Here is a 27,966-nt window from a genome sequence, read left to right on the forward strand (position 1 = left end):
TTCTCGCGCTTTCCGACGTAGTATTGTTCATCGAGTATACCGTAATTCCGCGGAGGAGAATTGTTGGTGTGCATGCATGGTAGGGCAAATCACTTCATGTGGAACAAGACGGCGCTATACACACCGATTGCATCCCCCAGGTTAGCTCTTTGCACTGATTCTGTTGTTTTGTCTGCCTCGTCATACCTTGATCAGTTAGGTTTCTTTCGCTAAAAAGAACTCATGATAACTTAAAGTATATTTGGTACTGTAAGTGTGGATCAGTGAATTTGTACCTGAGCTCTTCAACTGTTCTTCTGTAGTTTACTTCTAGTTGTAATTGTCTAATGTTCTCAAAGAAGTTCATTTTCGAAACCTTACAACTTGTGAAAATGTGAAAAGGCGTCATAAATAAAAGAAGAACAAGGTTCAGTTCACTGATTGAGATGAATTATGCTAAGCTCTGGACCTTGCCCTTGAAGAACAGACTTTACTGAACGTGCGTCATCCTGAGCGACGCGAATACCTACTTTTTGGGCAGGCGCGGATCTAGGATAAATACTGACCGATTTCCTAAACGAACCCCGAAGGCGCAATCTTCTAGTGGGGTGAGGGGGGCATACTCCTCCGTCGGATTTTTTCACGCTATTTTAACTCCCTAATGAAGCCTTGATTACATTTCTCGATTTCAACTTGGAGAGTTTAAAAATATATTTATCATGACAAATCTGTCCGATTTCTGTAATAGGAAAACGACCGGTGTGGATACGCGTCTATTTGGGCATTCAATGTTTCTCTATGGAGAGAGGCTTTAGATGTGACTCAAGTTGCATTCATTTTAGGGAAGTTAATTTGAAACCAAAAACCACGCAAGAAACGTTTTAGTCAGCCAGGCTATATCCTAAGATAATGAAGAATCCAGTTTAGCTTAGCTATCCGTCCTCGGTTGTTGCAGTAACTCGGTGTATACGGCACTAAATAATCAGGGAAAGTGTCTTTTTCAGTGTATTTACTTGCGACCTATACGACTCTAAATCAGTTTCATTCTGACTCGGCAGTCATTTAGTTGCCCAGTCGGCAATTACTGAACCGATCATCTCAATAAACAATTTATTGTTAAAAGTATGGAGCAACTATGGAGCAACTGGATCCGGAAATAACTTATATACAAAGTAAAGTTGCCCTTAGATGTGGCCGTGGCGCGTCAATTACGAGTACAGTCGGCCATCAGTACGTAACTGCAAACTGTTCTCTAACTTTCACTCTTGTTTTCTTTACGTGATGACTAGTTTCACTCTCTGTTCACTTTTCAGCAGCATTTTCCAAGTGTTTTCATATAAAAAAAAAACTTTATTCTTAGTGCGGAAGAGCGCTTGCAATGAAGCAACTGAGTTAGCAGTTATAATTGCACTTCTCTGTCAAGCTAACTGAGCACCCAGCTACAGGAACGCTTGCTGCCTATATGCTAGTGATGAGCCCATAAAAAAGTTATGTAACAAATTCCTCTTAATTTGCGACAAAATTATGACCGGCACGCTCTACATTACCAGCTGCCGCATGTAGCTACCACTCAAAATTCTCTGCTCTGCTTTTTCCGGATTTTTAGAAGGAATTAAATTGAATCGGAAAAGGTACTGGTAGGCGCAATCCTAAAAGGAAGCGCCGAAATGGCCAAAAGAAAACTTGTCGTCATATTTTGCTCATAACTACTTGTTTCAGAGCGATATGTGCATGATCTACATGTCCATTGTGATATTACTCCCGCCGGCCTGCCTGATTACAGTATACACCTTGAGGCACTAAATAGGGGACAAAACAATCATTGGGTCAAGACGAAAATGGAAAAAATGATCGTTAAAATGCAACACTGATTCCCTGTCGGAAAAAAAGATCACAATTAACCGGAAGGCATGTATGACTTGTATCGGACAGACACGTTCTGATTTGTTTTATAAGACTCTAGTTTCAATATGAGAGTTTTTGGAACTTTAAGTCTTCATACTTCATGTTTGATGCTTACGATTCATTACAGTGACAAAAAAAAAAGATTTTGGCAGTTTATAACGGCAAAACCGGGAAGCGAAAGAGCAGTTCAGCTTTCCCACGGCAGCAGAAGTGTTAGAAATGGCGGGGAATCTTGGTCTCAAGTGGTCGGGAAGGATTCACAGAGAGAGATTTTAGAGTGAACATTTTTGTATCACGAAGACGTTCTTTGAAGCAACGACAAGAGAATCACTATGTTGATGAAACCACTCCTATCGGCCCCACGAGAGTCAAAAATTTGATTTAAAATTACTTTCGTGACACTGACGAATTAACTTGTAGCCCTAAGCAACATAACCGGCATGCTTATTAGTTTATTTGGAATGCTATTTGGGATGCTGTGCAGTCCCTTGCACTGGAAAACAAACCAAGAAGAACTCAGTAACCAAAATAGGACTAAAATGATTTGAGTTTTGCACATTTTGCCATCCTCGGGAGTAAGCCGGTTCACTTCTTCGCCTGACTATAAAGTTTTGTTCAATTTACGGGTAAACCACTTTATCAGAACCAAACTCCTTTCTGACGATGGGCTAAGGTAAAAAAAATTTTAGCTTTTCAATCTCTATACGGCGGTGATAAAGTGACTCGCCTCCGGCAGTTGTTTTGTGTCAAACTATAGTTACTGCTGTCTACATATTGTCGACCTTAGCATTGTATTGTGAAAATATAGCGAAAAATAACTCTGGCCTGTTTACGTTCGGGTCAACGAAATTTCCTGCAGTTTATACTAATTTTCAGTCCTTGTTTGTAAATTTCCACTTATTGAAATCAGTCCCTATATTGCTTCTTAGTCAATACGCGCGGATTGAAGATTGTTGTTTCCGGTCGTCACGTCGGCCAAAGTCTTGTAAAGCCGCCAAGTGTTTACTGCTTTTTAGGCCTGGATTTTGGCTAATTTTACTGTCATTGTTCACCTATTCATGATAACGTAAAGAAAACAGAACAAAAACGGCTTTTTTATCATGGCTCCCCACGTTTCCGGCTGGTTCATTCCCGTCAAAAGAACGCGCCTTTTTTTTTTTTTGCATGTGTTTTTCTGTTTTGCCTGGTGTCGAGAGGTCAATGAAATGCGCGTGCTGATGCAGAAAGCATCATTTTCTAGGCCGACTCTCTCAAAACCGTCAATTACTAGTTTGGATTAAGAATTATTTACTCGTTTTAACTAAACTGAACTGTTTGGAAGCGATTTTTATGGAAAATAGGCGGGGCTTTTCCCTTAACCACAGTTATGTGCAACTCGCCTACGCATGCTCTGTCATAAACGTGAATAACTGGCGCAGTTTGCAAGTCATGCTTTCGCACTCAGAAAATAACGCTTAAAGAAACTGGCAAAAACTCCTCGCGAAACCTCTTCTTCGCTGCTTTGCTGTGTTAAATGGATGGCTCAATTTTAAAAGAAGCATTTTACACTCCCGCCGTAACTCACAGGTTTGGATTTAATTATGTCTTTTTGATTGAAGTAACCCACTGTCATCAAGCGTCTATCTGTGGAGTTCGGAAAGATGTCTCCGTCATCGATTTAGAGAACTTTGAACTTCAAATAGAGCTCCGACTGACCGTGGCATTTTGATAGAAAGCGTTGGCGTTGAAATTTAAATCACATCTCTGAAGCAGGGAATCGCAATAGCCTAAAATATATAAGTATAAAGAATCTTAGAAGTATGCGTGAATTTATAATGTGCGTCGGTGGCCAGTCACGTCTTTGCAAAGTTTGTTGCAAGACTCATTGAGCGATTCGTACCCGGCGCCCTGTAATCAAAACTCCAAAGATATTCACAGAAACTAGAGGCAGACAAAAAACCTGTTACAAACATAGAAATCAAAATTTGATTTATGTTTACTGAAATGAAACGACGTGATCTCTTGCACTGACTGTGTGTATCTCTGACTTGGTGACCATAGTGTTGCCCATTCTTGTTTTTCGCAACAAAATTTAAAAACACTTCAAATCAAAGTCTCAACGTAGAAACATATCGCACTGCAAGTATGTAATAAAAAAAAAAAAGAAAGAAAAAGGAAAACAAAGTGAAACCCATTTGGTTTTGGTTGACAGCGTGTTTAGAATAACGCGCACAGGTTCGCCATCGAGAGACAGGAAGTGGCTTACAAGTCTTTTGTAACGTCAAAGAAAAGGAATGAGTTTCCACCAACACACGTGCCAGTTTGAATGCTTGTAGAAGACTAAATATTTCTTAACAGCTTAACTATATTAACTACACTTCCTTGGGCAATTCCTTTGAGGATCAAAATATCTCGAACAAACAACAAGAAGGATTTAGTCAGGAAGGAAATGGAGGACGCCATTTCTGTACTGCTTTGTCAAAAGACGGATTCCTGAGATGCGGGGCGTTTAGTATTCTACGGCGCAATACTGACTTTTGCCAGTTTACAATGTATTTAAAATTATTAATCGAAAGAACCTTTTAGTATGTTGAAAGAAAAGTTTTCGTGACAAACACGGAATCATTGAACAAAAAGTAGTCTTTTTTGTTACAATGAACAATACCTGGAATCTTTCCTATTTAAATATGTTGACGCTTTACGATACGTTTACGATTCAAATCAGCCGTAAAGGAAAAGTGAGTTGATCCGCTATTGCTAGTCTAAACAGCGTAGTGCGAATCATAACTAACGTTTAGCTGAGACAAGAGAATGTATTTTTAACTTCCAATACATGGCCTGTTTCCGCTGGCGGCAGAAGTTAAAACTAAGGACCGATGAAAGCTGAAGAAAGTGTGAGTTCTGTTTGAAGAACAAAAAAGGAAAAACCTGTCTCGGTAACGTGCAGTGCATCCAATCCTCTGACTCTGGACTTACTTCGGCGTAAATAGTCGCCGACCCTTGGCATTTATTACATAGGCCACTCACTGAACAAGCTTTTCAACACTTTAAAATCGAGAAGAAGGAGAAGTTTTGTAGTTGGTCCGTGTTGTTTTTTCATTGTCCGAATAATGCCTATAAACGCACTTACGTGATTCAAGAAATCAGTAGATAAGGAAACAACACTATAGGCAAACCTTTTTTGCGATCACGCTGCTACCAAAAAAAACGCTCAAGAGAGGTTCTGGACTAAGTTCAAGGTTAGTCGTCATCGGTTTGGAGAGCCAGCCAGGAGATTTCAGCTTTTAATAGCCCTACTACCTTTATTGCCATGCAATTTTTTCATTTCTGGTTTGATCTAAAATTCAAGTTGTGGCCTTTCTTCGTGGACTCAATGTCTTTTTGTAACAAGACCAAATCTTTAATGGCGTTGAAGGCGAGTCGTAAGCGCTAATTTTTCGAGTAAACCACACTGGCGACTTTTGAGCTAATAAAAATGCTAAAATGGTTGTATTTAATTTTGTTTGGGCTTGCATGATCTTTAAGCTAGTTTTTGGTCACGAAAGGCGTTAACTTGGTTCGGCACGAGAATTGTCGTTTTTTCGTGCCGGATATGTGTATGAGTTTTAAACTCCACGCGGATATATAACCTGTCTAGAGATTGACTAAGTCATGGAACCTCCCGGCTCTGTTATATAAGATAGATTCGCGTGCAACACTTGCCAAACCGAACTTCAAGCTGACTGAGGTAAGTTGTTCTCTTTCAAATTTTTCGCTCGGCGAATCCGCGCCGGTTTTTAACTGATATCCGTGTTAGTGACAATTGTCGCAGAGATGTAATACATAGCCGCTTCGTCTAATCTCGAGAGGGGTTTAATTGTTTACAAAAGTTAAGTAAGCCTGCGACAACATGCTTGCGAATCAAATCGCCCGGTCGCCATGTTACCTTGTTTGGTATCGTCCTTGTCGAAGATTCAGCACTAATTTGTCAGATTTGTTCAGCGCAGGTGAGCGATTCTATCATTCCCGGAACTGCTTATTATCGGAAATTTGTTTGATTAGAATCATCGAAACTCACGAGCTAACATTTGCAAGATCTAGATTAAGCTGCCCCTCTAACGAAGCAAGCACCAAACGTGTTCATCACATAGGTTTTTAGTAACGGATAAAAGAAGGGGCAAACAATTCTGGGTTTCGTGAAGAACAAACACATGACCTCCCACGGCGGGGATCGCTTCGGGATCTTGCTTTATTTTTGCGAGAAATCTACAAAGATGAGATAATCACGCGAGATTTCTCTTCAGCAAAATTTAAATTTAAAGATGCCCACCTATCAACGAGAGACTATTTGCTTGATTATGATTGAATTATTTCCTTGATACATCAAAGAGACCTACGCTCTTTGCGAATGCGACTTCTGTTCCGACCGCTGTCACAAAATTGATCGCTCTCTCCTCATGCTTTTTTCCCAACAAAGCTTTTTATTTAAACACTTTACTTTCCTCGGGTCTCAGTTCTTTGGCAGAACAGCTGGAGTCCAAGAAGGCCGACCGTTTGATGCGGTTTTTGTGGCATTTGACCACTCGCGTTCACGATTTCTTCAAGGGGGAAAAAATGAACAAAAGCGCCTCTCTATTATAAATACTCTTGGTGATGACGTCACCTAGGGCTGAGGACAAGGTGCACGATCCATCACGTACTCGCGTGATGCGTCACAACTGACCAAGTCACGAGTCAAATATTATACGCAGAATCGCTACGATCATGCTGTTGATAGCGTTGGAGAAATAAACCTCAAACAGATTCGCCCTTTTATGCTATTTTCCGTGACTATTGCCTTACAGGAAAGAGAATTTTGCTTCGCCATTGACCCTGACCTCACGGAGTAATTGATGACTCATTGTTATGTAATTTGAGCCCGCGATGCTTAGTCTTATTGAGCATGCGTAGTGTTTTGTTGCCAAATACAAAATTCCCCAAACTTCTGGAAATATCGGGAAATACGCGTTCGCATCATCCGCTCTCTCGCAGAAAAAGTATTTCATTCATGATTTCCGCCTTTTCTCGTTAGGTACTTGTTTACCGAAAAGGAGACACAAGACAGAGTCCTTTCAAAGATGATAGTCCCAGTTATGGGCAAGGATCCAAGGTGGTTGCTTGTTGAAGTTTGCAGGGAATTTCAGCGTGGAAAATGTTCTCGGACAGAAGACGAATGTCGTTTCGCACATCCACCGGCTCATGTGGCCATCCAGAATGGAAAAGTCACGGCCTGTTTCGACTCGTTAAAGGTATCTGCGTTTTTGTCTTAACGGGAGTAATTGTATGGTATTATGGATTACTTGTGGTGACATTTTCGTTGATTTTTGGTCGCAACTACGAACTTCGTATAAATTCTTTTGTTGGCACCGGTTTTTGAGAACTTGTTGCGTCGTTTTCTGCGACACAGGTTTTTCGCGGGCGATTCAAGTATTAAGCGATTTTGAATACGTGGTATGACTTGGCATTTTGAAAACTGCGTTTTGTTATTTCCCTTCTTTGGGAAATTTTTATACAGTGGTTTCAGTGGCTTTGACAAAGCGATATTTTTAATGTCACAAAGAAGTACAGTGACTATATAGGCAGAGGGCACTGAAACATGCAACCTCAGCACGCAGTTCAATATTTGGAGGAAACACGTTATGTTTCTCTCAAAACTACTTAAAACTTTGATTGTGAGTCGTCTAAGTGGTTATGGTTGGGGTTCTAAACGATGTTTGTGGCTCTTTTGTCTAAGCTATCCAATATTCGCCGTTAAGTTGGGTAAACTAGTGAGAATATTATGTGACAGGTTCACTGTTCTGTAGCCTACATGTCAGAAAAAAATCGACAGTTGCCCTTTGTGTGTCATAATACAAAATACTGCTTTGCGTTTCTGCGTTTCGTGAACAATGTGTTGACACGATACATGAAAGAAGTCAAGAGAGATCTTTCGTGACGCATGAACTTGTTGGTAATTTTTCTGTGCACGAACCATGTTATTAGCTTTGTATACTAAACGTTTTAGTATAAATCGAATTTTCCGTTTGCTCACTGAGAAGGAAATCCAGGTTATGTCAAGTCAAAATCGAAGTGCACGTTCTGAGGAAAAACTTCTTCAACCAAAGGCATTTCGTGCACGTAGGGGCGAAAAACTCAGGAGGGGATTTCAACGTCAACATATGGCAAAGTATAATGTCTTTGTTCTATCTTCTGAGGCAGATCTTACCTCACGGAATCAAAATTCCTCTAAATTTTCGTAACTGTCAATTTAAGTCGCAAAATAGCAGATTTTAAATTTTGATCTTTTACACCCGATTACTACGCGAAAAGAATATCCGTGGATTTCTCCTGCTGAAACGGGGAAATAATTGCGTGCCGGAGTGAAAATTTGTTTTGGAATAATTCTCACGCGATTGTTTAATTTACTCGGTCATTAAATACTTTGGTTTGAGTATTTTCAGCATCCGCTTTTTCTTCACGGTTTTGCGTGACATAAGTTGAAATTTGCAATTATAAAATTATAGTTCTTGGTCCGCATTCAGACAAAAGAAATCAAAGTGTTGGCCAAGACTTCCGCTGGCCCTATTTCTTTTCTTCGCTAAGTTGTTGAACAATTTCCGCATATTGTTTTTTGGGATACTTTGATTCTTTTTCTCAACGCATACTAGAAATAGGCAATATCAGAATTTCTATACTTTTTTTTTTATTCTAATTTAAATGTTACGGTGAATCATTTGTTTTATTTCATAGACATTTTAATGCAACGTCCTTTTAATTTTCTATTATTTGTTGAAATTTAGCCTCCCTTTCTTTACTGCAAATAAAGTTTTTTCATTCTGCCTTTGTACACTTCCCTACACTTCATGTGGCCTTGAAAATTTGACCTTGAAGAGAAAACGGCTCACTGCCCTCTTTTGATAACACATGTTGTGGTTTCAAAGTTTAAGCAAGATCTCTTTTAAACAACCTGTTATGCTGGTTTAAATGACAATAGTGTCAATTTGCCAGCATTTTAAAGTGCCCTGAGTTGTCAAACGTGATCTTCTTAGGATGTCAATCGTAACATCAAACTTCCTCATGTATCTTTTTTGCAAAGCATATTTTTCTTGTATTTTGTGAATCAGATGACTATTAAATTTGCCATTCAGGCTTTTGATGTAGACAGAAAAATAAGTGAGGAACTAGAATATAAATTTACTGTAACGTAATATCAGTTTGAATGTTTTACTTTTCTTCAAAGGTAGCCTTAGTGAGAAAGGACCAGTCGTAAAAGTGATAATATTTGCTATATTCAGGCAGGTTCTCAGTTAAACCCTAATGCAACCACAATTATCAGTACTATAGGGTGTCACCAGCGTCCTCTTTTGTCTTGAAAATTTTTAAGCAATTTTTTGACTTGGAATTAGTTTTCCTTATGGTTATGTATAGAGTTTTTCTCTTAAACAAAATTAAGCTCTTGAATTTTAAAAACAGAAAGAGATTGAGAAAGTCATCCCTCAGAGTGGTAAACCTTTCAGACATATTTTGTTTGCATGTGCCCTAGCCGGTGTGAAACGTTAATCCTGTCTTACATGGTCTGTAGCCATAAGTATGCTTGTGGAATCATAAGCAGTTTAGTCTGTCTTTTGAAAGTTTAACATCATAATTTTGTAGTCAGGTGTCTACAGTCTATGACCTGTACCCAGAAAGTGTCAAAGAATGATTTGTTCCTTTCCTAGGTCAGGCATGGGCAAACACAGGGCAAAAGCAAAGACAATAAAAAAGACTTTTCTGTCTTTTGGTTTGCCAGCAGGGGTTTAGTCTTGCTACTCAGACATAATTTGTCTGTGATATTAATATTGAAATTCTTACAAATTTGCAGTAGACTGGATCAAAATGCTAAGATGGTTAGGTGATTTAGGTTTTCACGTAGATCAATGGCATTCTGTATATGCTGTTCTACTTCCTTCTGTTTTGGTTTGCACCTAGAACAGTAGAAGCTGAACCTGTTTGCAAAATTCTCAGTCAAAGAAGCTACTTGTAAAAAATGCCTGTTAGTTTATGAACTTGGTGACATGTGTTATCAGTTTCTGAGCTTATCTGATTATCCTTGTTATGAAATAAGCTTTCTCAAGGGTTGTTTTAGATATAAAATAAGCTGATTAATTTTAATGCTACTATTTAATCAGTTTGTGGGGTCAAAGTTAGCAGGTTGATGTTTCAGCAGAAAGAGCGTACATTTTGTTAATAATACGTCACAAGACAAGAGAGTTTTTAAATGGAGATTATTCTTAAATGATGACAGCCAAGTACTATTTCTGGAATGTGGGTTTTTTATTAATAAGTATATTAGATTCAGTGCACAATGACATATATGCTAAGGAGCCTGCTGACAAACTGTCTAGACTTGTGCCTGGTTTATTTGAATCATTTAGAAATTTTATCCTTCCTCTTAGGTTTTGTAAGGAATAGGATTAAAACCAGCCCTTCTTCCAACTTTTTAGGTATTAAATTTTAAACGTATGGCTCTCTCTATGTAGCTGATATTTCAGATCCATGACAAGGTCGGTCTTTTGCTCGGCACATTACTTTGACCCCTCAATTTGAAACAGTGCATTCTGATTGCTGGCACCTGTTGATTTTGTCTCTTTTCTCTTGAAATCAGTAGGAATCTGTGCTGAAATAACCACCTGTTTTGTTTAACTTTTGGTGGTACCTCAGCCATTATGAACAGGTCCTGTCAAAACTTTAAACTTCATACGGGGCAAAATTCTACATTATATATTGATATTATGCTTTGTAAAGATGTTAAGCATCAATAATGACATGTCTAGATCATCTAGAGGGCTTTCAATAGACAGTCAAATCTATTTTTAGCAACCCTTTGATAGATGCTTGTCCAACGGTGGCAGATAAGGATAGTGACCAATATTACAGGAGACAACTATTCTAGCACAGGGGAACTAAAACGTTTCTTTGTCATTGATGGCTGCTGTTGAAATGAATACTGTCTTGGTAAAGTTTCCCTCAAAATTCTGTTGTACATGTTATATTTAGTACTAGCACTAGGCTTTGTTTTATGCTATTATGGGTCTAGAGTAACAGTTCTTTTCTGAACACAAAAGTGTGTTTCTGATATGTTTTGAGATTGTATGATGGAGCTAGTTTTAAGGTCCTCATTTTCTAACATTTTTATCAACGAGAAAAATCATTAACAATAGTTTTGATGATAAATTATTGAGATAATGGGGTTTGTATTAAGTTTAATAATAGAAGCAATAATAATAATAATAACACTTTCATTGCAAAGGTCAAACTGAGGGATTTTATGCCCAGAATAGGAACGTAGACTTGCATGTATCTGGTAGTACATGAGGCTACTATGTTTTGAGGTTTTATCGGTCTTTTTTTTTTCCATTAAAGAGTGTGTGAGATAATATTGAATTTGGACTTTGTTCTTCAGACTAGGCATATCAAAAGTAACATACGTACTGTTTGTCGTAGCCATAAGGTCTTGCTAGGATATTCTAATGATCCTTTCCTTTTCACAATATTTACTTATAAGTGAACAAAAATGTTGAATACATGCTTTGTTTTTAGGGTCGGTGTCGCAGAGACAACTGCAAATATTTACATCCTCCAAAACACATCAAGGCTCAGATGGAAAATAATGGCCGTCTGCTACAGCAACAGCAGCAACAGCAGCAGCTTGCTTTTCAGCAACAAGCTTTTGCACCTTTGGCGCAGCAGATGCTAGCAAATCCTTCTTTTGTAAGTTTGTTTGCCTTCACCTTGCTTTCTGTATTAAATTGATTATGAACTGTAAGGACAAGTTAAAACACTAGTAGTAAGTCACAGATACACTTAATGCAGCAGCACTACTCTCTCTGCTCTTGATATTTTACCTTCTTCTTACTGTGGCTTTAAGGCATTTACAAGGCCAAGTTAAGATAATTATGGTAAATTTTGTCTTGGAGGAAAAAAGGGTTTCATGTGGGAGTGCCACCTTGCTTTTCAGTATTAACCTAAATGTATTCAATTCAAAGCAAATTAAAAAGGACAGATAACAAGTTGTTGCAGCTCAAAAACGGTTGTGGTAATTCATTGGAGTAAAATTTTGGAGTGATGTGTGGCGTATTGATTGACAGTTTTTGTGTTCTTTGGGAACTAATTTGTGTGATAAGAACACTAAAGGCAACTGCTTGGTACTTAAAGTCAAATGAGTTTAAGTTAAGAGAATCTGGGAAACCTCCCATTTTTTTTGGAGGACAGCTTTATGCTAGACCTCTCTTGGTTGTTTTTAGAGCATTTGCCCTGAACCGAAGCTCAAGAAATTCAGTGATGAATCTTCCACAGTTTTCTTACACGAAAAGCTCTAATCCTGTCCCCTTACTACTGCTAGTTGTGTGAATATAATATTTAAAGAGGTATACACAAAACACTTTCCCCGAAAATTAATTCCATAACATTGTGTATATGTATCCTCAAATTGCAGATATCTACTTGGCCGTTAAGCTTGCCTGGATCAAATGGAACATATCTTCAACAGCCCCTTGCATTTCTCCCAGATACATCGGCTTTGGCACAAACTCCCTCAAGAAGACTAGACAAGTCTGACAAATTAGAGGTTAGTTATGCATAAACATAACACTCAACAATTAGAGCAAATCTTTTGAAGAAATATCACTAGACTAGAATGCTCTTGACCCTTCCACCCAGACAAGCTTGTCAACCTAAAAAATATACTGCTTAAATGGAAAAAGCAAAGCAAATATTTTGGAAAAATATTACTTGACTAGACTACTCTTGACCCTTTCGCCCAGACAGGCCAGTCAACATTAAAAAGTTTGAAGGTACTGATAAAAGGGGGAAACTTCCCAGTCACTTTCATTGAAATAGGGCATGTCTTAAATCAGATTGTAAAATTATTGTCATCTCCATTTTTCACACATGAACAGCACTGAATACAAGTACTGTCAGGGCTCGTAATTAAAAAAATCCTCAGGTTGCCTTTTGGCAACCAAGTGGAGAAATATGATCGCCAGATGCAAATTTTTAGTTGCCAGTTTGCACAATGTAAATGAGGCAGCTCATAGTATGGCACAATCCATCAGAATTGATTGTTTGAAAATAACACGGACAGAAGTTGGTATAAATTTGGAGGTTAACTGGCCTTGTTTATGCCATTTGGCAAATGAAATTTACTCTTTTAATTTAAGTCTAAATCATAGAGAAATCTGGTCACCAAAGTGTCGACTAAACCAGAATTTTTAGTCACCAAGGAGAAAATGTTAGTCACATTGGCGACCGTATCAGTCGCAATTTCAAGCCCTGACTGTTCAGCTTGATGTGAATAGATTTTATTTTAACTGTTTGAGTCATAAATAATTAACTCAAACATTTCTAATAAAAATCTATCCAGATCAAACTTAGAATAAGTACACAATGTTTTTACCACAGTGCTGACTGAAAGTTCTTCTGCACGTTGTTTTGACCATATCATCGCCATAAACATTGTTGTCATCAAATTAACATCAAATTCATCTTCAGGTCTGCCGTGAATTCCAGCGAGGGGCATGTTCAAGAGAAGAGTGCAGATATGCGCATCCTCCACGACATGTGTCGATTGACAGCTCTGATGGAATGATTACAGTCTGTATGGACTTCATGAAAGGAAGATGTCAAAGAGAAATGTGTCGCTACTTTCATCCGCCATCTCATCTTCAAGGAAGAGTACGGGCAGCTCAGCAACAGTCAGTGCCGGTTAGTTAAAAGCAAGGGTGTTTGGTTACTAGCTAGTTGATTATGGTGTAGGACTATCAGTCCTTTCAATGAAAACAGTGACTGCATGTATATATTTTGTGATATTGACATCAGCTAACATCAGACTTTTGCCAATACAATGTAGCTGTTTTTCTTTGCCATCTGTGATTAGACATGGTGCATTTTATTACTTATTAGAATATTTCCAGCATAAAATCCAGAAGAAATTATTCTTTCATGACATTTGGTGTGGTCCTGTGATTTTTTTATTATCGTAGTTATATTAATTTTAAATGATGTTATTGTTAGCGTGGTGGATCAGTTGCACAGGTTAAGAGATAGGAGTAAATAATTCCAAGCAACATTTAAGTTAAAAAGTAAAAAAAATGTAAATGTTTTGTTTTTGTTGAACAGAAAAGTCTCTTTTTTATATTATAGTTGTTTTAAATTAGAGTAAGTAAAAACCACAGTGTTCCTTGTAAAATGTTAGGGTTTTTTTTCCTTTTTAAGAAAGTTGTTTGATTTCCTAAAAAGGTTAACTAAAAGTATGTAACAACAATATAATGAGCACTAATGTAAAATAATCTGTTTACTGCACCTGCTTGCATGCCAGAAATAATTCAATCAGTTTTGTAGCTGATGACTTGCTGTGACTTGTGTAAAAACAAGACTCTCTCTCCCATGCTGCTTGCATGCTTGTTTAAAGAAACTATTGAATTAACAGTCAGTAGCTCATAGAGCAAAGTGAAGATATTGCTTGACATTTTTGAAGACTGCTGGCTTCTGTTTCGGTTTTTGTATCCCACGTGATTTGATTTGTGAGCCGAGCTCCAAGTTCAGCAAGATGGTCTTTGAACCTGAATGATCCGTAACCCTGCATGGAATAATGCATGAAGCTTTTTAAAGAGCAGTTTCCAGTTAAGTGTTTGTGTTGTTCAAAACAACCTTGCACTTCCTTTGACAGGGGAAAAAAGTAAAATTATCGAAAAATGTACTATAACCTGCATGTTCATGTTTGTAAGCATATGGCATAATATTGGGGTTGGCAAAAATACTTTTTCAGCACTTAAGTGGAAACTGCTTTATTAGCTAGCGGTTTGCTTAAATTATGACTTGCATTTTGCTTGTCTTTTTTCATGTGCCACCCTGCTGCCGCTGCTTTCGTCATATTGCTGCTGGCTGGCTGGCATTGTGGCTCATTCCTTTTGTGCTTGCAATCATCGCCTGCTGTCTTAGTTGGAAGGCAGTCGCAAGAGGCCTCATGACACAATGACATTACCAGAACTGGTACTTAATTGCCTTTTGCTTTTCTAGAACTGTTCGTTGTAACATGCACGCTGTTTTTAGCTGTTTGTTTGCACCACTAATAACAGACCTTAACAGGGTTCCAACCTGATAATTTTAAGGGGGACAGCTATTCACAATACACTAAGTTGAAGTCCATATTAAGCTTTTGATTGTTGTTGTTTGATCTTGTTTGGCATGTCCAAATGATCTATTTGGTAAAAGATGCTTCTATAAAGTGGTACAAAAATTGTGACATTTTTAACTGGCAATCAAACTGTCACAAAATAGCAAAACTTCGTTTAAAAAAAATTTGAGCAGTGAAATGCACTGAAAGTACTTAGCTTACCATCTCCCGAGTCCCTCTTCCTTGATGAAAAAAGAATGAATGCACCTTTTTTTTGTAAAGATTTACAGCATTGTCATTATCATAATTGCCATTATTTGTTTTGGTGTAGACAGTATAGTTCAGAGAAATGTAAGAAAAAGACAGCTTGGAACCCTGTGCCAGCATTTTTACATTGTCATTTATAGTGTTAGAGTATAAAGTAATAATTTTAATTTCATTTTAAGAAGACTACATGTTAAGTGGATGCAATGGAGTTGGTTTGGTACACTTTATAGCTTGAACCATTATTTTGGGGCCTTCTTGAAACAAGCTTTACCGTCCTAGAAAAATCAGTATTATTCATTTCTTGAAGTACATTCTGGGTCTTTTGTAAAGTTTGTTACTCTGACTCTAACGATTGAACTTTACATCAGGATAATTACTCTATTATTTTGCTCTTGTTCGTGATGTGTTTTCTTTTTAAGTTTTCCAAATAATTCATCTCTATTATGACTGTAAGTATGAAAAAATCATGAGTTCATTATCATTAAATACCTTTTTTTGCCTCCTAATCTTTAAACATGTTGTATTGTTGAATTGAATCAAACAGAAAAGTCTAGTAAGGTGTTAAATAGCATGGTACAAAATGATGTATAGGATCACTTACTCTTTATAGATGACTTTGATTGTAGGTCCAGGCATTGTCAATAGGGTTTGATATGTTTTTTATTTTGGGACTAAATTTGTGTTATTTCTCTTCAGAGTTTTGGTGAACCATTCAAAAAGCAAACTGCATTGGAAGTGCCCCTGGTGATGCCAGCTGCAGGGGCTGCAACAGCACTTCAGTCCTTTAACCAACCACTGGGACTGCAGTTTACCTCACTTATACCTACAAGTAAGTAAACAAAACTCAGTCAAAACGTAAGTAGGATGTAAGTTTCAGATTAGACTGGGTGTGGTTGTTGTTGTTGTCCCATTCTTCCTATAATCTGTGTCACAATTCCTGAAGCGTCTCTTCTATTTATTCTGCCAGCATCATCTTGTTACTAGCTTATCATTCATTCATTCAGTCATGTTTGTTTGTCATATCACACATCCTTACAATAAAGGTACACATGTTATAAAGAAAGTTAAAGGAAGCAGATGGTGAGGAAACCTGAAAGAAAGCAATTAGACTGGGTGTGTTTGTTGTTGTTACAAGTCCCATTCTTCCTATAATCTGTGTTACAATTCCTGTAGTGTCTCTTCTATTTATTCTGCTAATACCTATTGAGAAGAAATTCTTTAAGCCTTTTTTTAAAAGGTGTATAGGTGGGTGATTTAGTTATCTTAACATTCAGAGAGTTGTAAAACTTTTGACCTTGAAAGTAAAATGGAAAACTGCCTGGTATTGGTTCTACATAGCAGTAAACAAATAGATTGAGCACTCCTTGTATTATAATTATGTATTTCATTGTTCATTGGAAAAAAGTTATTGAATTTTGAAGGGAGTGTAGAGTTCTTAAGTGAAAACATAAAAAGGCTTAATTCAGTGAAACAAGTGGATATCTTGACATTTTATTTATCAGCTGCTAAGCATATGCTGTAGTGGTAAATCTTGCTTGTGTTTGGATCCCTTTTAATATGCTACTATATGTCTTGCTTCTTCTTCTCTGGAGACAAAACATTTCGTCAATAAAGGGACAGGTTCATGGTTCAGCACATGCTCGTTAATCAAATGCTATTTTTCTGCTGGGACATGCTGTATCATCTATGCAAGCAATATGATCATGTCATAATGTTGTCAAAGAACCAATCTGCACACTCTCCTGGCAGTCACTTGATCAACTGAGGTGCAAATAGCTGTAAATTAATCAACTGTGGAATAAAACCCTCGCGTCAACAATGAATTCAACGTTGGTAGTGTTGGTACAATCCACTAATTTTTCTGCGATTTTAGTACTCCTCCATCCCACTTCAGTTTACTCTGAAATACACTTCTACTTTGAAATACACTCTGAGATTGCTGAGATACATGTGAGTGGGATTATTAACCGATAGAATTAATAATAAATTGGAAAAACGTAAATGAGCATGATCTGAAGCGTGAACCTGTCCCTTTAACTGCCAAGAGTGACATCAATAATATTCTCCTAACATCATCAGTTCGCAATCAAGACAAGAAGTTATGAGAATTGATAAAATGCTCGCCAAAGGAAAAATGCTCTGATCGTTTTTCAGATTCTCCCAACCAATTCAGTAAGGAAATGTATAGAGATCAGTTGGAGAATTTGTAAGCAGATATTGGGGGGGTCTAACATGTTTCTAAATTGCATTGGGTTTTTGCAGATATCTAAGCAGGATCCAGATTTTATGTATTAAACTTTGTTTTACTTTCTCTAGTGCCGTTGCTTGCACCTGGGTTACCACTGCTTCAAACACAAGTTCCTCAGGTAATTATTATATTAGCCATTCATAATGGCACTTCAAGGAGGCTGTTTATTGATCAGTGCAGGGAAACGCTTATGTGATGCATAAGTGAAACTGTGCTTGTTTGGAAGTTATCCCAGTTCCAGTAGAGCTCAAAGTAAAGTAAAAAGGAAGAAATAGAATAAAGGCACATGATAATGATTAATTTTCCCATGACAGTGGCTATTATTCTTTAATTAGGTGAGAATATGAGAATATTGGCTGAAGATTCAAAATTTCCATATTTAGTCAGTGTTCTGTGGAGCCTAGATATAGTGAACAGCCAAGAGACTGAAAAATTATTTTAGCTGGTTCTTTTCCATATAATTAACCTTAATGTACAGGGGTAAAGAATGTTGTTCGTCATACTAAGGACTTTCTTATACAGAGGTTTGTTATATGGAAGTTTCACCATATTTTGTTCCTACCATGGTAGCCACTGCTTACATTCCCTAGAAAACAGCTCTGATTCCTCTCTCACATATTCATTTACTTGAATCTCACTGTTTGTCGTAAACAGCCTTCTTGATCCACCAGTCTACACATTTTGTGTTATAAGTTCATGAATAGTCGCCATACATGTTAGGGTCAAACTTTTCTTTAGAAATTTTGTAAGGGTTTTCTACATTTTAAGTGGTAATTATTTTCAACAAAGTTTATTGCCTCTTGTGTGCTGTCATATAATAACCAGAAATGATGCAAATGGGTTTTGCAAAATTGCATTGCTTTCACATTTATCCTCCTTGAGGATCCGAGTCCCTGGTCTTCTCTGGCCTCTCACAGATCCCTCGTTCCCCTGTTTGCTGCAGTATTGACACAATCGTATCTTTGGTTGCTAAAAGCAAATCACATAATTGGCAGCAAGTAAAGGCACTTATCATCTGTGCCTATATTCATTAGCAATAACACAAGTACTGAGCAGCAGTAATTAGTGTCTATCCAATACAACTGTAATTAATCTTGTTAATTAATTTCAACGCAGCAGAAAGGTGCCAGTTTAACTGCTCCCAATATTAATATGTTAACATTTTGTTAACACTTTTAATGTATTTTGTTGATTAAACCCTGGGCCCCTAGAAGTAAATACAAGGACTAAAAGGGAAAGTTAATGTTGTAACTAAGCCCAAAAGACATTTATTTGTGGTAAAATAATTTTATCAAGACAAAAGGGCATGATACACCGTTGCTGAAAAAGACATGAAAACCCTGTCTTAAAAAATTGCACGTCCCAACAGACGGCAGATTAAAGCATTTCCAAATGCTAAGTCCACCAGGTTATGTTTGAGTAAAGATGTTTAATTGACAAAATACAGAATCAAGAAATACATATAAACTGCATTTAATTCGTATAGGTAATAGCATGATTTGTAGTGACATTTGGCAGAAATACTACGAGTGATATTTCGAAATTGTTATACGTAATTTGAGACAATTTTGAAATGTCACGAGTGGTATTTATGCAAAATGTCACATAAAAATCATCCTAGTATTTTTTTGTACTACTACCCACAAATGGTTTCAAATTTTCACATGTAGGTATTTCAAATTAAGCTGAAATACCGCTGCTCTAAGCCCATCAAATTGCAGAAATTTCTGATGTAGCAGTATGATAAAAAAATTGTAGTAATATTTATGTACATATAGAGCTAGGTTCTTTAGAAACTGATGATTATTGTGCATTAGGTTGAAAATGATTCTAATGTTGATGTTTCCTTTCCTGTTCCATGTTCTACTAGTGGCAACCTCAGACTGTTCAACCACAGGTGTTAAGCTATATGCCTGTGGAGTCGGCTGCAACGCCACCACCTCCACTAGCTCCTCCTCCTCCTCCACCACAATCCTCATACCAAATAGTTGACCCTCAAGTCCAGTCAATGGACATGCAGTACTGGAACAGCTACACATTAGGCTCATCAACACCCACCACACCCACTTTTGTGTTGGCGCCTCATGTTTTGTAATCAGTGGGGCAATTTTTTTATGCATGAGTGATTGGTGGAGGGTATTAATTGACAGTACAGTGTCAAAGTAGAGGGGTTGGTGGAATGATTGCACAGGGATACCCAGAGTGAGAAGCTGACTGACCAGTAGCTGTTTTGAGCCTTTGCTTTGCATAAAGCAAGGAATGAAGCTGGTTATCCTGTGGTTAAGTTGCCAATGTGTAAAATGACTGTTGACGAGCTGATGGTTTTTTGGCTGACTGACCTTGATGCATTGATGGCTTTCCTGTCATAATATCGTGCGATGGATTCAATCAAGGACTCTTCTGAAGAGACAAGAAGTTTTATCGTGGACATTGTAGATATTGGAAGATTTCAAGAAAACTTCCAACTAAAGATTTGTATAGTAATATTAATTAATATATCTATAACATTGAAAGCTCTTAACATTCTTGTTGGCACAACCGTGTTTAACTTGAGGCCATGACTATAGGTAAAGAGTAGTGTTTTGTTACAACAGCTTGTTCTAGAATGAAATTCTCTTGTTAAGAATCTGTGATCAGACTGTACATGATTTCTGATCATTTAAACATGATGGTTAGAAGTTCCCAAAAGCTTCTGTTACAAATGCATTGCAAGAACTCTGGGAAGAACAGAAAACAATGTTTTATGACCACTGAGGTGTGAAAGATGTTGATTTGCTTTGAGGAAAAGGAAGGAGGTGTCTGTATGTTAGTTACACATATTAATTAATTTCATACATAGTTTAGAAGAAATTATTTGCATGTGTAATAATAATTTTATTTGGAACAGTCACTATTTACGATTTACTATTTAAATTCAAGAGATTTTTTTGTATGTACTGCCAAAAAGAGAGACTATGTTAAGTCTGTATTTTGTAAAAAATTTAATATACCTGCATGGTCATGGAATTTTCACTGTTGCAGGTTCAGATCTTTAGATGCTAAAGAATTATTAGACATACTTTTCAACTATCTTAAATTTACAAAAGAAAGGGTAATATTTTGTTTCGTTGAAGAGTTGACCAGAAAAAGTTTAGAATTTTAGTTAAACACGGCTCTGTGTTACCAGATATACAAAATTATGTGAAAGAGCTCTTACTTAATGATAGTAATGAGAATTAAATTCCTTAAACTAAGTTTTGTCCTTAAAATGTGCCACATTAGGATTATGGAATGCACTGATATTGGTATTTGTATTACTTAACTTATTTTTCATTTCATACAGATGTAATTTGGTTGAGGCATGTTTGAAAGGACAAGTAATTTAATTTTTTTGTTTGTGATTTGAGATAGTTTTTGTCCAGTGGCTGTGCCACTGTGATGTAATTTAATTATTAGAATAGTAAGTGAATTATATATTGTTTTATTGAAAGAACAGTCTTGAAGTGATGAAAACTTTATTGCAAGACAAGACAATTACCCTACCAATGATATTGAAACGTACCAAAAAATGACTAAATGGGTGAGCCAAAATAGATTCTCAGATAGTCTTGCAGCGAAATTTTCATTTTTCATTTTTGTACTAGGAATAGTATTATTTTATGTGGTTATTATACCTGACTGTAGAATTAACTTCAATCATTAAAAATTTTTATGTCTGTCCTTTGTTGTTAATATGTTGTGTTAAATATTATAAGTTTAACAGCTGGTTTGTATGGATTTTTAGAGGTAGTTTGCATCCTCTAAGTACATCTCCTTTATTGTTCCTGTTTACATTTGTGTATGGTTATCTTAGAAAACCGATCTCAATAAATGCTTTGGTCAGTGACTTAAGCATTGTAAAAAATGGATGTTCCCTCTAATCCTTTCACTGATTGCAGTGTCAAATTTCAGGTCTAAACTGAGAAGAAATTGCTGTTGAATCTCAAAAATGATGTTATTGGGTCTTAACCTTTGAGTTGAACTTTGACAATGCCAAAAGGAAAGAATTAAATGGAGCACATTTTCAGTTACTAGCCTTACTGTTATGATGCAAGGGAGTGGCGTCTCTACTCTGCATTGTGCATATGCATGCTTGCATAATTTATCCATGCTGCTTTACACCTTAAGCACTAAGATGTTTCTAGGATAATTTCCCATCTTCAATGAGTTGTTTTTAAGTATAGTCTTGTAACTTTTTTTAATTCTATTCCCACAACTGGCACTTTCCTGACTGTTTGACTGAATGACACCTGTCAATCAACAATAAATCTGAGACCCTTTGTTTTTCCCTTGACAGAACACCTCCTCCAATGGGTTGCCAGTTTGTCGGGACTTTGTCTCTGGCCAGTGCCACAGAGAAGCCTGCCGCTATGCCCACGTTAAAGACAGTGAGCTTTCTTTCTTTTGTTAATGCTTAGCTGAGTAGCCCTAGCAGCCTTGGCGCTAACCAACATGTAAATTTGTAGTATTCTTAAAAAAGACCATTGTCAGTGAAACATGAACTGGATGTCAAAGACCTAAAAAAGAGGTAGAACATAACGAGGAAAATGAATTTCCTGATGGTTTGAGCTGCCTGCGGTTGATAGGGCTAAGCTGTGCCTCCAGATCATTCTTGCTTATTAGGCAGGCTCTCGTTCTTGCTTTGCTGGCTTGTTTATAAAAAAATCAAACAAATTCAAACTCTTCTAGACATAAGTTTACACCAGCTGGTGAATTTTCCAGTCAGTTTTTGGTGCTATAAAATCATCCTCTCTCAAGTGCTTGATCTTGAAAAGGCAACATTTCTCAAAATGATTTTGAAATTTGACAAGTTAAGTATTATTAACTCTTTCGTTTTAATTCCATAGTGGACTGGACATACATATTGAAAAATGCAAGCTTGAAATAAACAATGAAAAGCACTTCTAACATATACACACTAAAGAAATTAAATACTCCAAAAAAGTGTTTTTGATGTGCTCATTAGGGCCATTTATACGAGGAAAAATAAGACGCGTCTTACATAAGACGCGCCTTAAATAAGACGCGAACTGTACCATTTACACGAGCGTGTCTTATCTAATAAGATGTGTCTTAGCTAAGCCGCGTCTTCTTTTAGACGAAATGTGCCGTTTATACGGAAAGTTCGCGTCTTATTTTTCCTCGTATAATGGCCCTAATGACTGAATAATTATCAGTTCAGTTCTTTGCATCTATTAACATTGAAAGCAATAAATCGAATAGAAAAAAAAAAACTGTACTAAATAAAACAAGACACACACACCTTGGAAATATGAATTTTATGATATACTCTGGACGTCAGGTCCCCAGAAAATAGTTTTGTTTCCCTGAGGGTCTGCACTGTGTGTCCAACAAATCTAATATTAAAATGATGAATATACACTTTTCATGTATTTGAACTGCAGAATAAACAAATAAATAGATCATCACAGGTAAAGATGCAACTTATGAAAAGGCGTGAAGCATTCCGGTCTAGAAAACCATTTACCTTGTTAAAAGAAGCCACTAATAGAAGAATAAGAGATTCAGTGATTGTGTTAACGAAAAGTCTGAGTTAGACTATGTTTATTTAGGCACGGCAGCTTTGAGTCTGTGGAGTTTCTCATTTTGAATTTCTCTGGGATAGGCACAAATATTTGGCCCATTGTTTGGAATAGGATTGCTAAATGCCTCTGAACATAGATTATAGGCCAATAAGGAGCCTATGGTCCCCAGGGGTGGATCCAGGATTTTTTTTAGGAGGGGGTGCACTCGTCTCTTGCTCTACTTCAACACCAATCACCCATTTTTTTTTTTGCAGAATACCAGTTGTATTAGAAAACTGCAGGTCATGTCAGGGGGGGGGGGGTGCGCACCCCCTGCACCCTCCCCCTAGATCTGCCCCTGGGTCCCATCTGCACATCTCCACCCAAAAATTCACAGAGTACCCCGCCCCCCTTCCCATTACTATATGCTGGGCTGAAGTTGAAGGGCAGCTTTGTCGTGGGTGACATTAAAGGATGCATTCATCAGTTATGATCATAATATTTGGGAAACAATAAAATGGAATTTACTCTTCTAGAAGTTGCCTTTTTTATGCATTGTTTGCATTATGACATCTGTAAGTCTGGCTTCCATTTTGTATTTAGATATTTGCAGCAATTATTTACAGCTAGTGATTCCCGAAATTTCCAGTGGAAGGGATTTCTAAGAATCCTAGTTTCTTGGCATCCTTTTTATTGGAACACCATAAATCAAGACACACCCCAATTGCTTTTCATTTCACACTCTGCTTTCCATTTGTTACTTTTCTACTTGTAGAAAATGTAGAAGTTATTGATGGAAAGGTAACAGTCTGCCGAGATGCAGTAAAAGGAAAGTGTACAAGGCCAAGCTGTAAATACTACCACCCTACAACCAGTTCATCTTCATCTGCATCAGCTCCAGATCAAACCCCTAGATAGAACATGCCCATAGCTGGATGGGTGGAAGGAATATGGAGGTCAAATTTCGGTCAAGAGCTATTTTTGGTACCAAGAGTGTCTTAACTCTCGGAATACTACCAAAATGTTATTATTATTCGTAACTAAGGGGGTACCCCCCATGCACAGCTGGTTAAAATTGATGCACTAATACTTGTAGGGGAATCTTTGCTGGTATTTTAATTTATTGGCTTCATAAAGTTTTCACCACCCAGGAACAAAATTAATGAACTTCACAAATTGGTAGCACTTCCAAGGAAAGTTAAAATACTTGTTGGAAAAATTTTGAGCTCTTATAACAGGGCTCATACTCTTTCTGGTTTTCAAAATTCCATGACTTTTAATGACCTTGTCAAGTTATCCATAACTTAAAGTTAAACACCTTTTTTCAAAATTTGACAAAAGATAGCTGTTATACATTTGCTTTTTCTGTCATTTTTTCCCACTTTCTGAATTGCTTTATTTTTCTTTTTGTATTCTTTGTACTTTTTGCTTTTTAATAGAACACAACATAGTTTGTGATTTTGCACAGTTAAGAAACAATTTTTCACAACTTTCAATTATCCAAACTAAAAGCCATCTCTTTCCATCCTTAGATAGTAAAAGTTTAATATTCAATGACTTGCCAGATTTCTTTCCAGAACCATGTGAACCCTAACAAACCTTTATGAAATCCAATTTTATGGGAATGCATGATGAAAGAGAATTTTTTGTTTTGTTTCATTTCCAGTTATAGCTGTGAAAGTATTGCCCCTTCCTTCCTGGGTCCTATAAGCTTAATGATTCATGTTTGTTAGCACCTTTGTTATGTGACACCTGTCACTGTACTGGTTTAGAAGAGAACACTGCATTTGGATTCATATGACTTCCCAAGATGCCAAAATCATTTTGTAAAAAAATTCAGAGACCTTAGCTTGTGACTTTGTGTGTCAAAATGGGATCAACCTTTAACATTTAATGTTGATCCCATTATGACACCCATGATTTTCTTGGTTTCTTATTATCCTTTTGTCTTTGAGACAAACATTACATTCATGGAAAACCACTTAACTGTGACACTCGTTTTTGCTGTTACCTTTCTTGAAGTGAAGGATAAGCAATTACATCAGCAAAGATCCCCCTACACCATAAAATATAAGTAGGTGAGGTAGTAATCATATGCATGATACGTAACCATGATTCAGCAATTCTAAAAGAATTGTGTAGAGATGTGATCATTTATTTAGCTAGCCTATAGATCAGCTTAAATAACTTACTAACTCATTACCACTGCTTAAAGCATTAGAAGAAGGCTACGGAAATGTGTTAAATTAATGAGCATTGAGGTGCAGAGATAACAGTGTTCCTTGGTAAGTTTCATCTTTTTGCCACACAGACTTATAATATTTTGCTTTTGTCTTGGACTGTAAAATTTAGGTTAACCTTCACTTACCTTCAAGAGTCACAGATGTTGTGTTGGCTCTTAACTCTTTGGAAAAATACCTTAAATTTTCTTGATTCTTCACTCTCTGGAGTGAAATTGATGCATGTCTAATGTCAATTTACTTAGGAGCATTGTAGGCTTGGATACAATATGCTTATCACTGGTTTCCCCAGCCTTAAGCTACATGTAGCTCATTTCACTGCAAGTGCATCAAGAAGAAAAACTACTTTTTACAAAATGGCAGAGCAGAAACTGGTTTTCTGAATTTTTATTTTAAAAAAATTTTGTCATTTTTTCTGGATGAAAAAATCGAAATGTATGTATGAAAGAATTTTTTAGTAAGCGTCTTAAGTAATCTTAACATGGATGAAAAAAAAAATCTACGAAGACATAGGTTTTAAAATTAAGATTGTCATACAAGTACCAAAAGCTGATACCATATTTGGCAAATCTGTGAAAAAAATGTCCTGTAGAGGTAGCAGGACGTGGAATAGGGGTGAGAAAACTGACTTGTACATGTATTAACAACAAAAAATGATTTTGTTAACTCCTAGAGTAAAGATTGGGGGAGTAGTGTAAATTGAAATGTGAACGAAAATAGTGAGTGGAAAACAAATGAGTACAGGCTTCAAAGATGCCGCCATTTTTGCCAATCCAACTGACCGCCCCTGGGTCTCTGAGGATGAGAAGACTGATAATTTTCCCCAAGTCTCTTCTCCTGACTATTTTCTTGCAAAGTGTTTTCACTGGGTGCTGTCCTCTTGACTACATGATACAACAAAACTAGCTGACCTTCAAGTTGGTAAAGTCTCATGTATATGGTTGTCACACAAATCATTTCCCCATTGTGTGACAACTTTACTATACAGAGAATAGCTGGAAAGAAATTGGCTGATTAAACTATTTTGACAATATTATTTTTAAAAAATTGTGAGGCAAAGTTTGTACAAATGAAATGACATTCCAGCTGGCCTGTTTTTCTTATCTTTTATTTCTCTTTTGCAAAACGTTTAATGATGAGAGCCTCTGATGCAGATATTAATCTTAGTCCTCAACAACATGTCTAAGGGTGTTGTTTTGATCTCTCACTGTGGATGTTCCTGCCTACACTATTTGGTATTTAATGGCACGTACAATTCCGGATGTGACAGATGAGGGTGTAGGAAATATCAAACAACATCCTTTAATGGGATTGATGACTTTCAAGCTACTTGCAGCTCACATGCAAGGTCACCAAGGCCCAAACGAGTGCTTTATGCTAAAATAAAGAATCATTTAAAGGGTCTTCTTGAAAAAAAATGTCAAAAGGACTGACAATAATATGTCCATCAAAGGCTCCATAGGCTATGGTAAAGATTAAGGAATAGAGCAACAAGGAGAGTTTATTTTTATATTCCTGCGCTTTTAGAAAAAAAATAAACTAGCAGCAGAAATGTCAAGCAGCAGCGTTTGATATTGCAACGATACATTAATTATAAGCATTTAATGTTAAATTATATTATTATGTAAAGTGTATTCAGTATATTAAGTATGTCCCTGAGGTGTAAAGTTGTGCATGCCAAAAATTAAGAAGAGTAAAGTAACAGAAAATTTATTGATATTTTATAAAGTATTTATTTAAAATTCAAATATTGTTTTTATTATTAGTTTGTCCACTACAGTAGCAAGTTAGCATTAGTGATAAATGGAGGGCATAGCTCAAGAAATGCGACTCAAGTTATTAAGGTTTCTATAAAAGTTTAGTTAAAAGTAATAGTTATATATGGATGTTTAGTACAAATGGAAGAGCCAAGTGCAAAAGAGTTCTTGTGAGTAGGATTTTTTCAAAGAACATGGTAGATTTCCTAAATTTACAAACTGCAAATACCAGGAAAATAGGAATGATCCAAGCAAAGAGGAAACAGGAAGTGAAACAAAATACAATGTCAATAATAATAATAATTTTGTCTGGTTGAAAGATAAGGCAGATGGTGTTTTGGAAAGAACCATTTCCAATATAAGAAGTTTTTATGTTGCTTATGAGATTTAGCTAAGAGCTTTTTGTGTTTAGCTCTTCTCTTTTAGTAATATCTTTTCAAAGTGAATGATTTATCGTTGACAAAAGTGCTTCAGATTTTGAACATTAGATTTAGTATCTTTCTTTAGGCAGCACAGTCTTCTATCAGGCTTTACTCCCTCCTTATTTATATTTGAAGTAAATAAGTACATCCTGCACACCCTGGTGGTTGTATGGAACTGTTGTGTTTCTTGGGACAACCAATAAAATCTTTTTCATGATATGAACTACCTTGGGAGTTGTTTTTAGTATACGAGGCTGCAGTTCTCAACACACGCTTTTTGGTTCATTTCTTTGCCATCACTGTACAACTACGACGTGAATTGCCAAATTTCACGTTTCATCAATAACATGAACATACGTCACGATGACAAATTTCTCTTTCTCTCCCTAAACTTGAATTTCTTTCTTAAGAATGATTGGACAAAGTGAGTGAGTTCGGATAATCGCACTGAAGTTTCAAAGAACGAGAAGCCACTT

The 27,966-nt window shown here is 36.8% G+C and overlaps 1 protein-coding gene across 7 annotated transcripts; it reads left to right on the forward strand.

Moving 5' to 3' along the window:
- Positions 1 to 27,716, forward strand: LOC140951330 (muscleblind-like protein 3). Of its 7 annotated transcripts, none has more exons than XM_073400590.1 (10): positions 1 to 140; positions 6,914 to 7,130; positions 11,440 to 11,610; positions 12,335 to 12,466; positions 13,390 to 13,602; positions 14,839 to 14,889; positions 15,977 to 16,109; positions 17,597 to 17,646; positions 21,844 to 21,934; positions 23,847 to 27,716. In XM_073400590.1, exons 1-10 carry the CDS (start codon positions 73 to 75, stop codon positions 23,987 to 23,989), a joined length of 1,269 nt encoding a protein of 422 aa, XP_073256691.1. In that variant the 5' UTR covers positions 1 to 72; the 3' UTR covers positions 23,990 to 27,716. The 7 variants fall into 7 exon arrangements, with proteins under 7 accessions (XP_073256691.1, XP_073256694.1, XP_073256692.1 ...); XM_073400595.1 differs by lacking the exon at positions 1 to 140 and adding an exon at positions 1,720 to 1,887; XM_073400592.1 differs by lacking the exon at positions 1 to 140 and adding an exon at positions 3,267 to 3,450.
- Positions 27,717 to 27,966: the final 250 nt, after the last annotated feature.

Source organism: Porites lutea, chromosome 10, assembly GCF_958299795.1.
Source record: "Porites lutea chromosome 10, jaPorLute2.1, whole genome shotgun sequence".
NCBI classification, from domain to species: Eukaryota; Metazoa; Cnidaria; class Anthozoa; order Scleractinia; family Poritidae; genus Porites; species Porites lutea.

Bases quoted from the DNA above. Each gene is read 5' to 3' on its own strand.
- LOC140951330 (XM_073400590.1), top strand. From the start codon at position 73: ATGCATGGTAGGGCAAATCACTTCATGTGGAACAAGACGGCGCTATAC. The intron at 7,131-11,439 runs GTATCTGCGTTT...CTTTGTTTTTAG, and splicing joins CCTGTTTCGACTCGTTAAAG to GGTCGGTGTCGCAGAGACAA. The intron at 17,647-21,843 runs GTAATTATTATA...TTCCCTTGACAG, and splicing joins TTCAAACACAAGTTCCTCAG to AACACCTCCTCCAATGGGTT.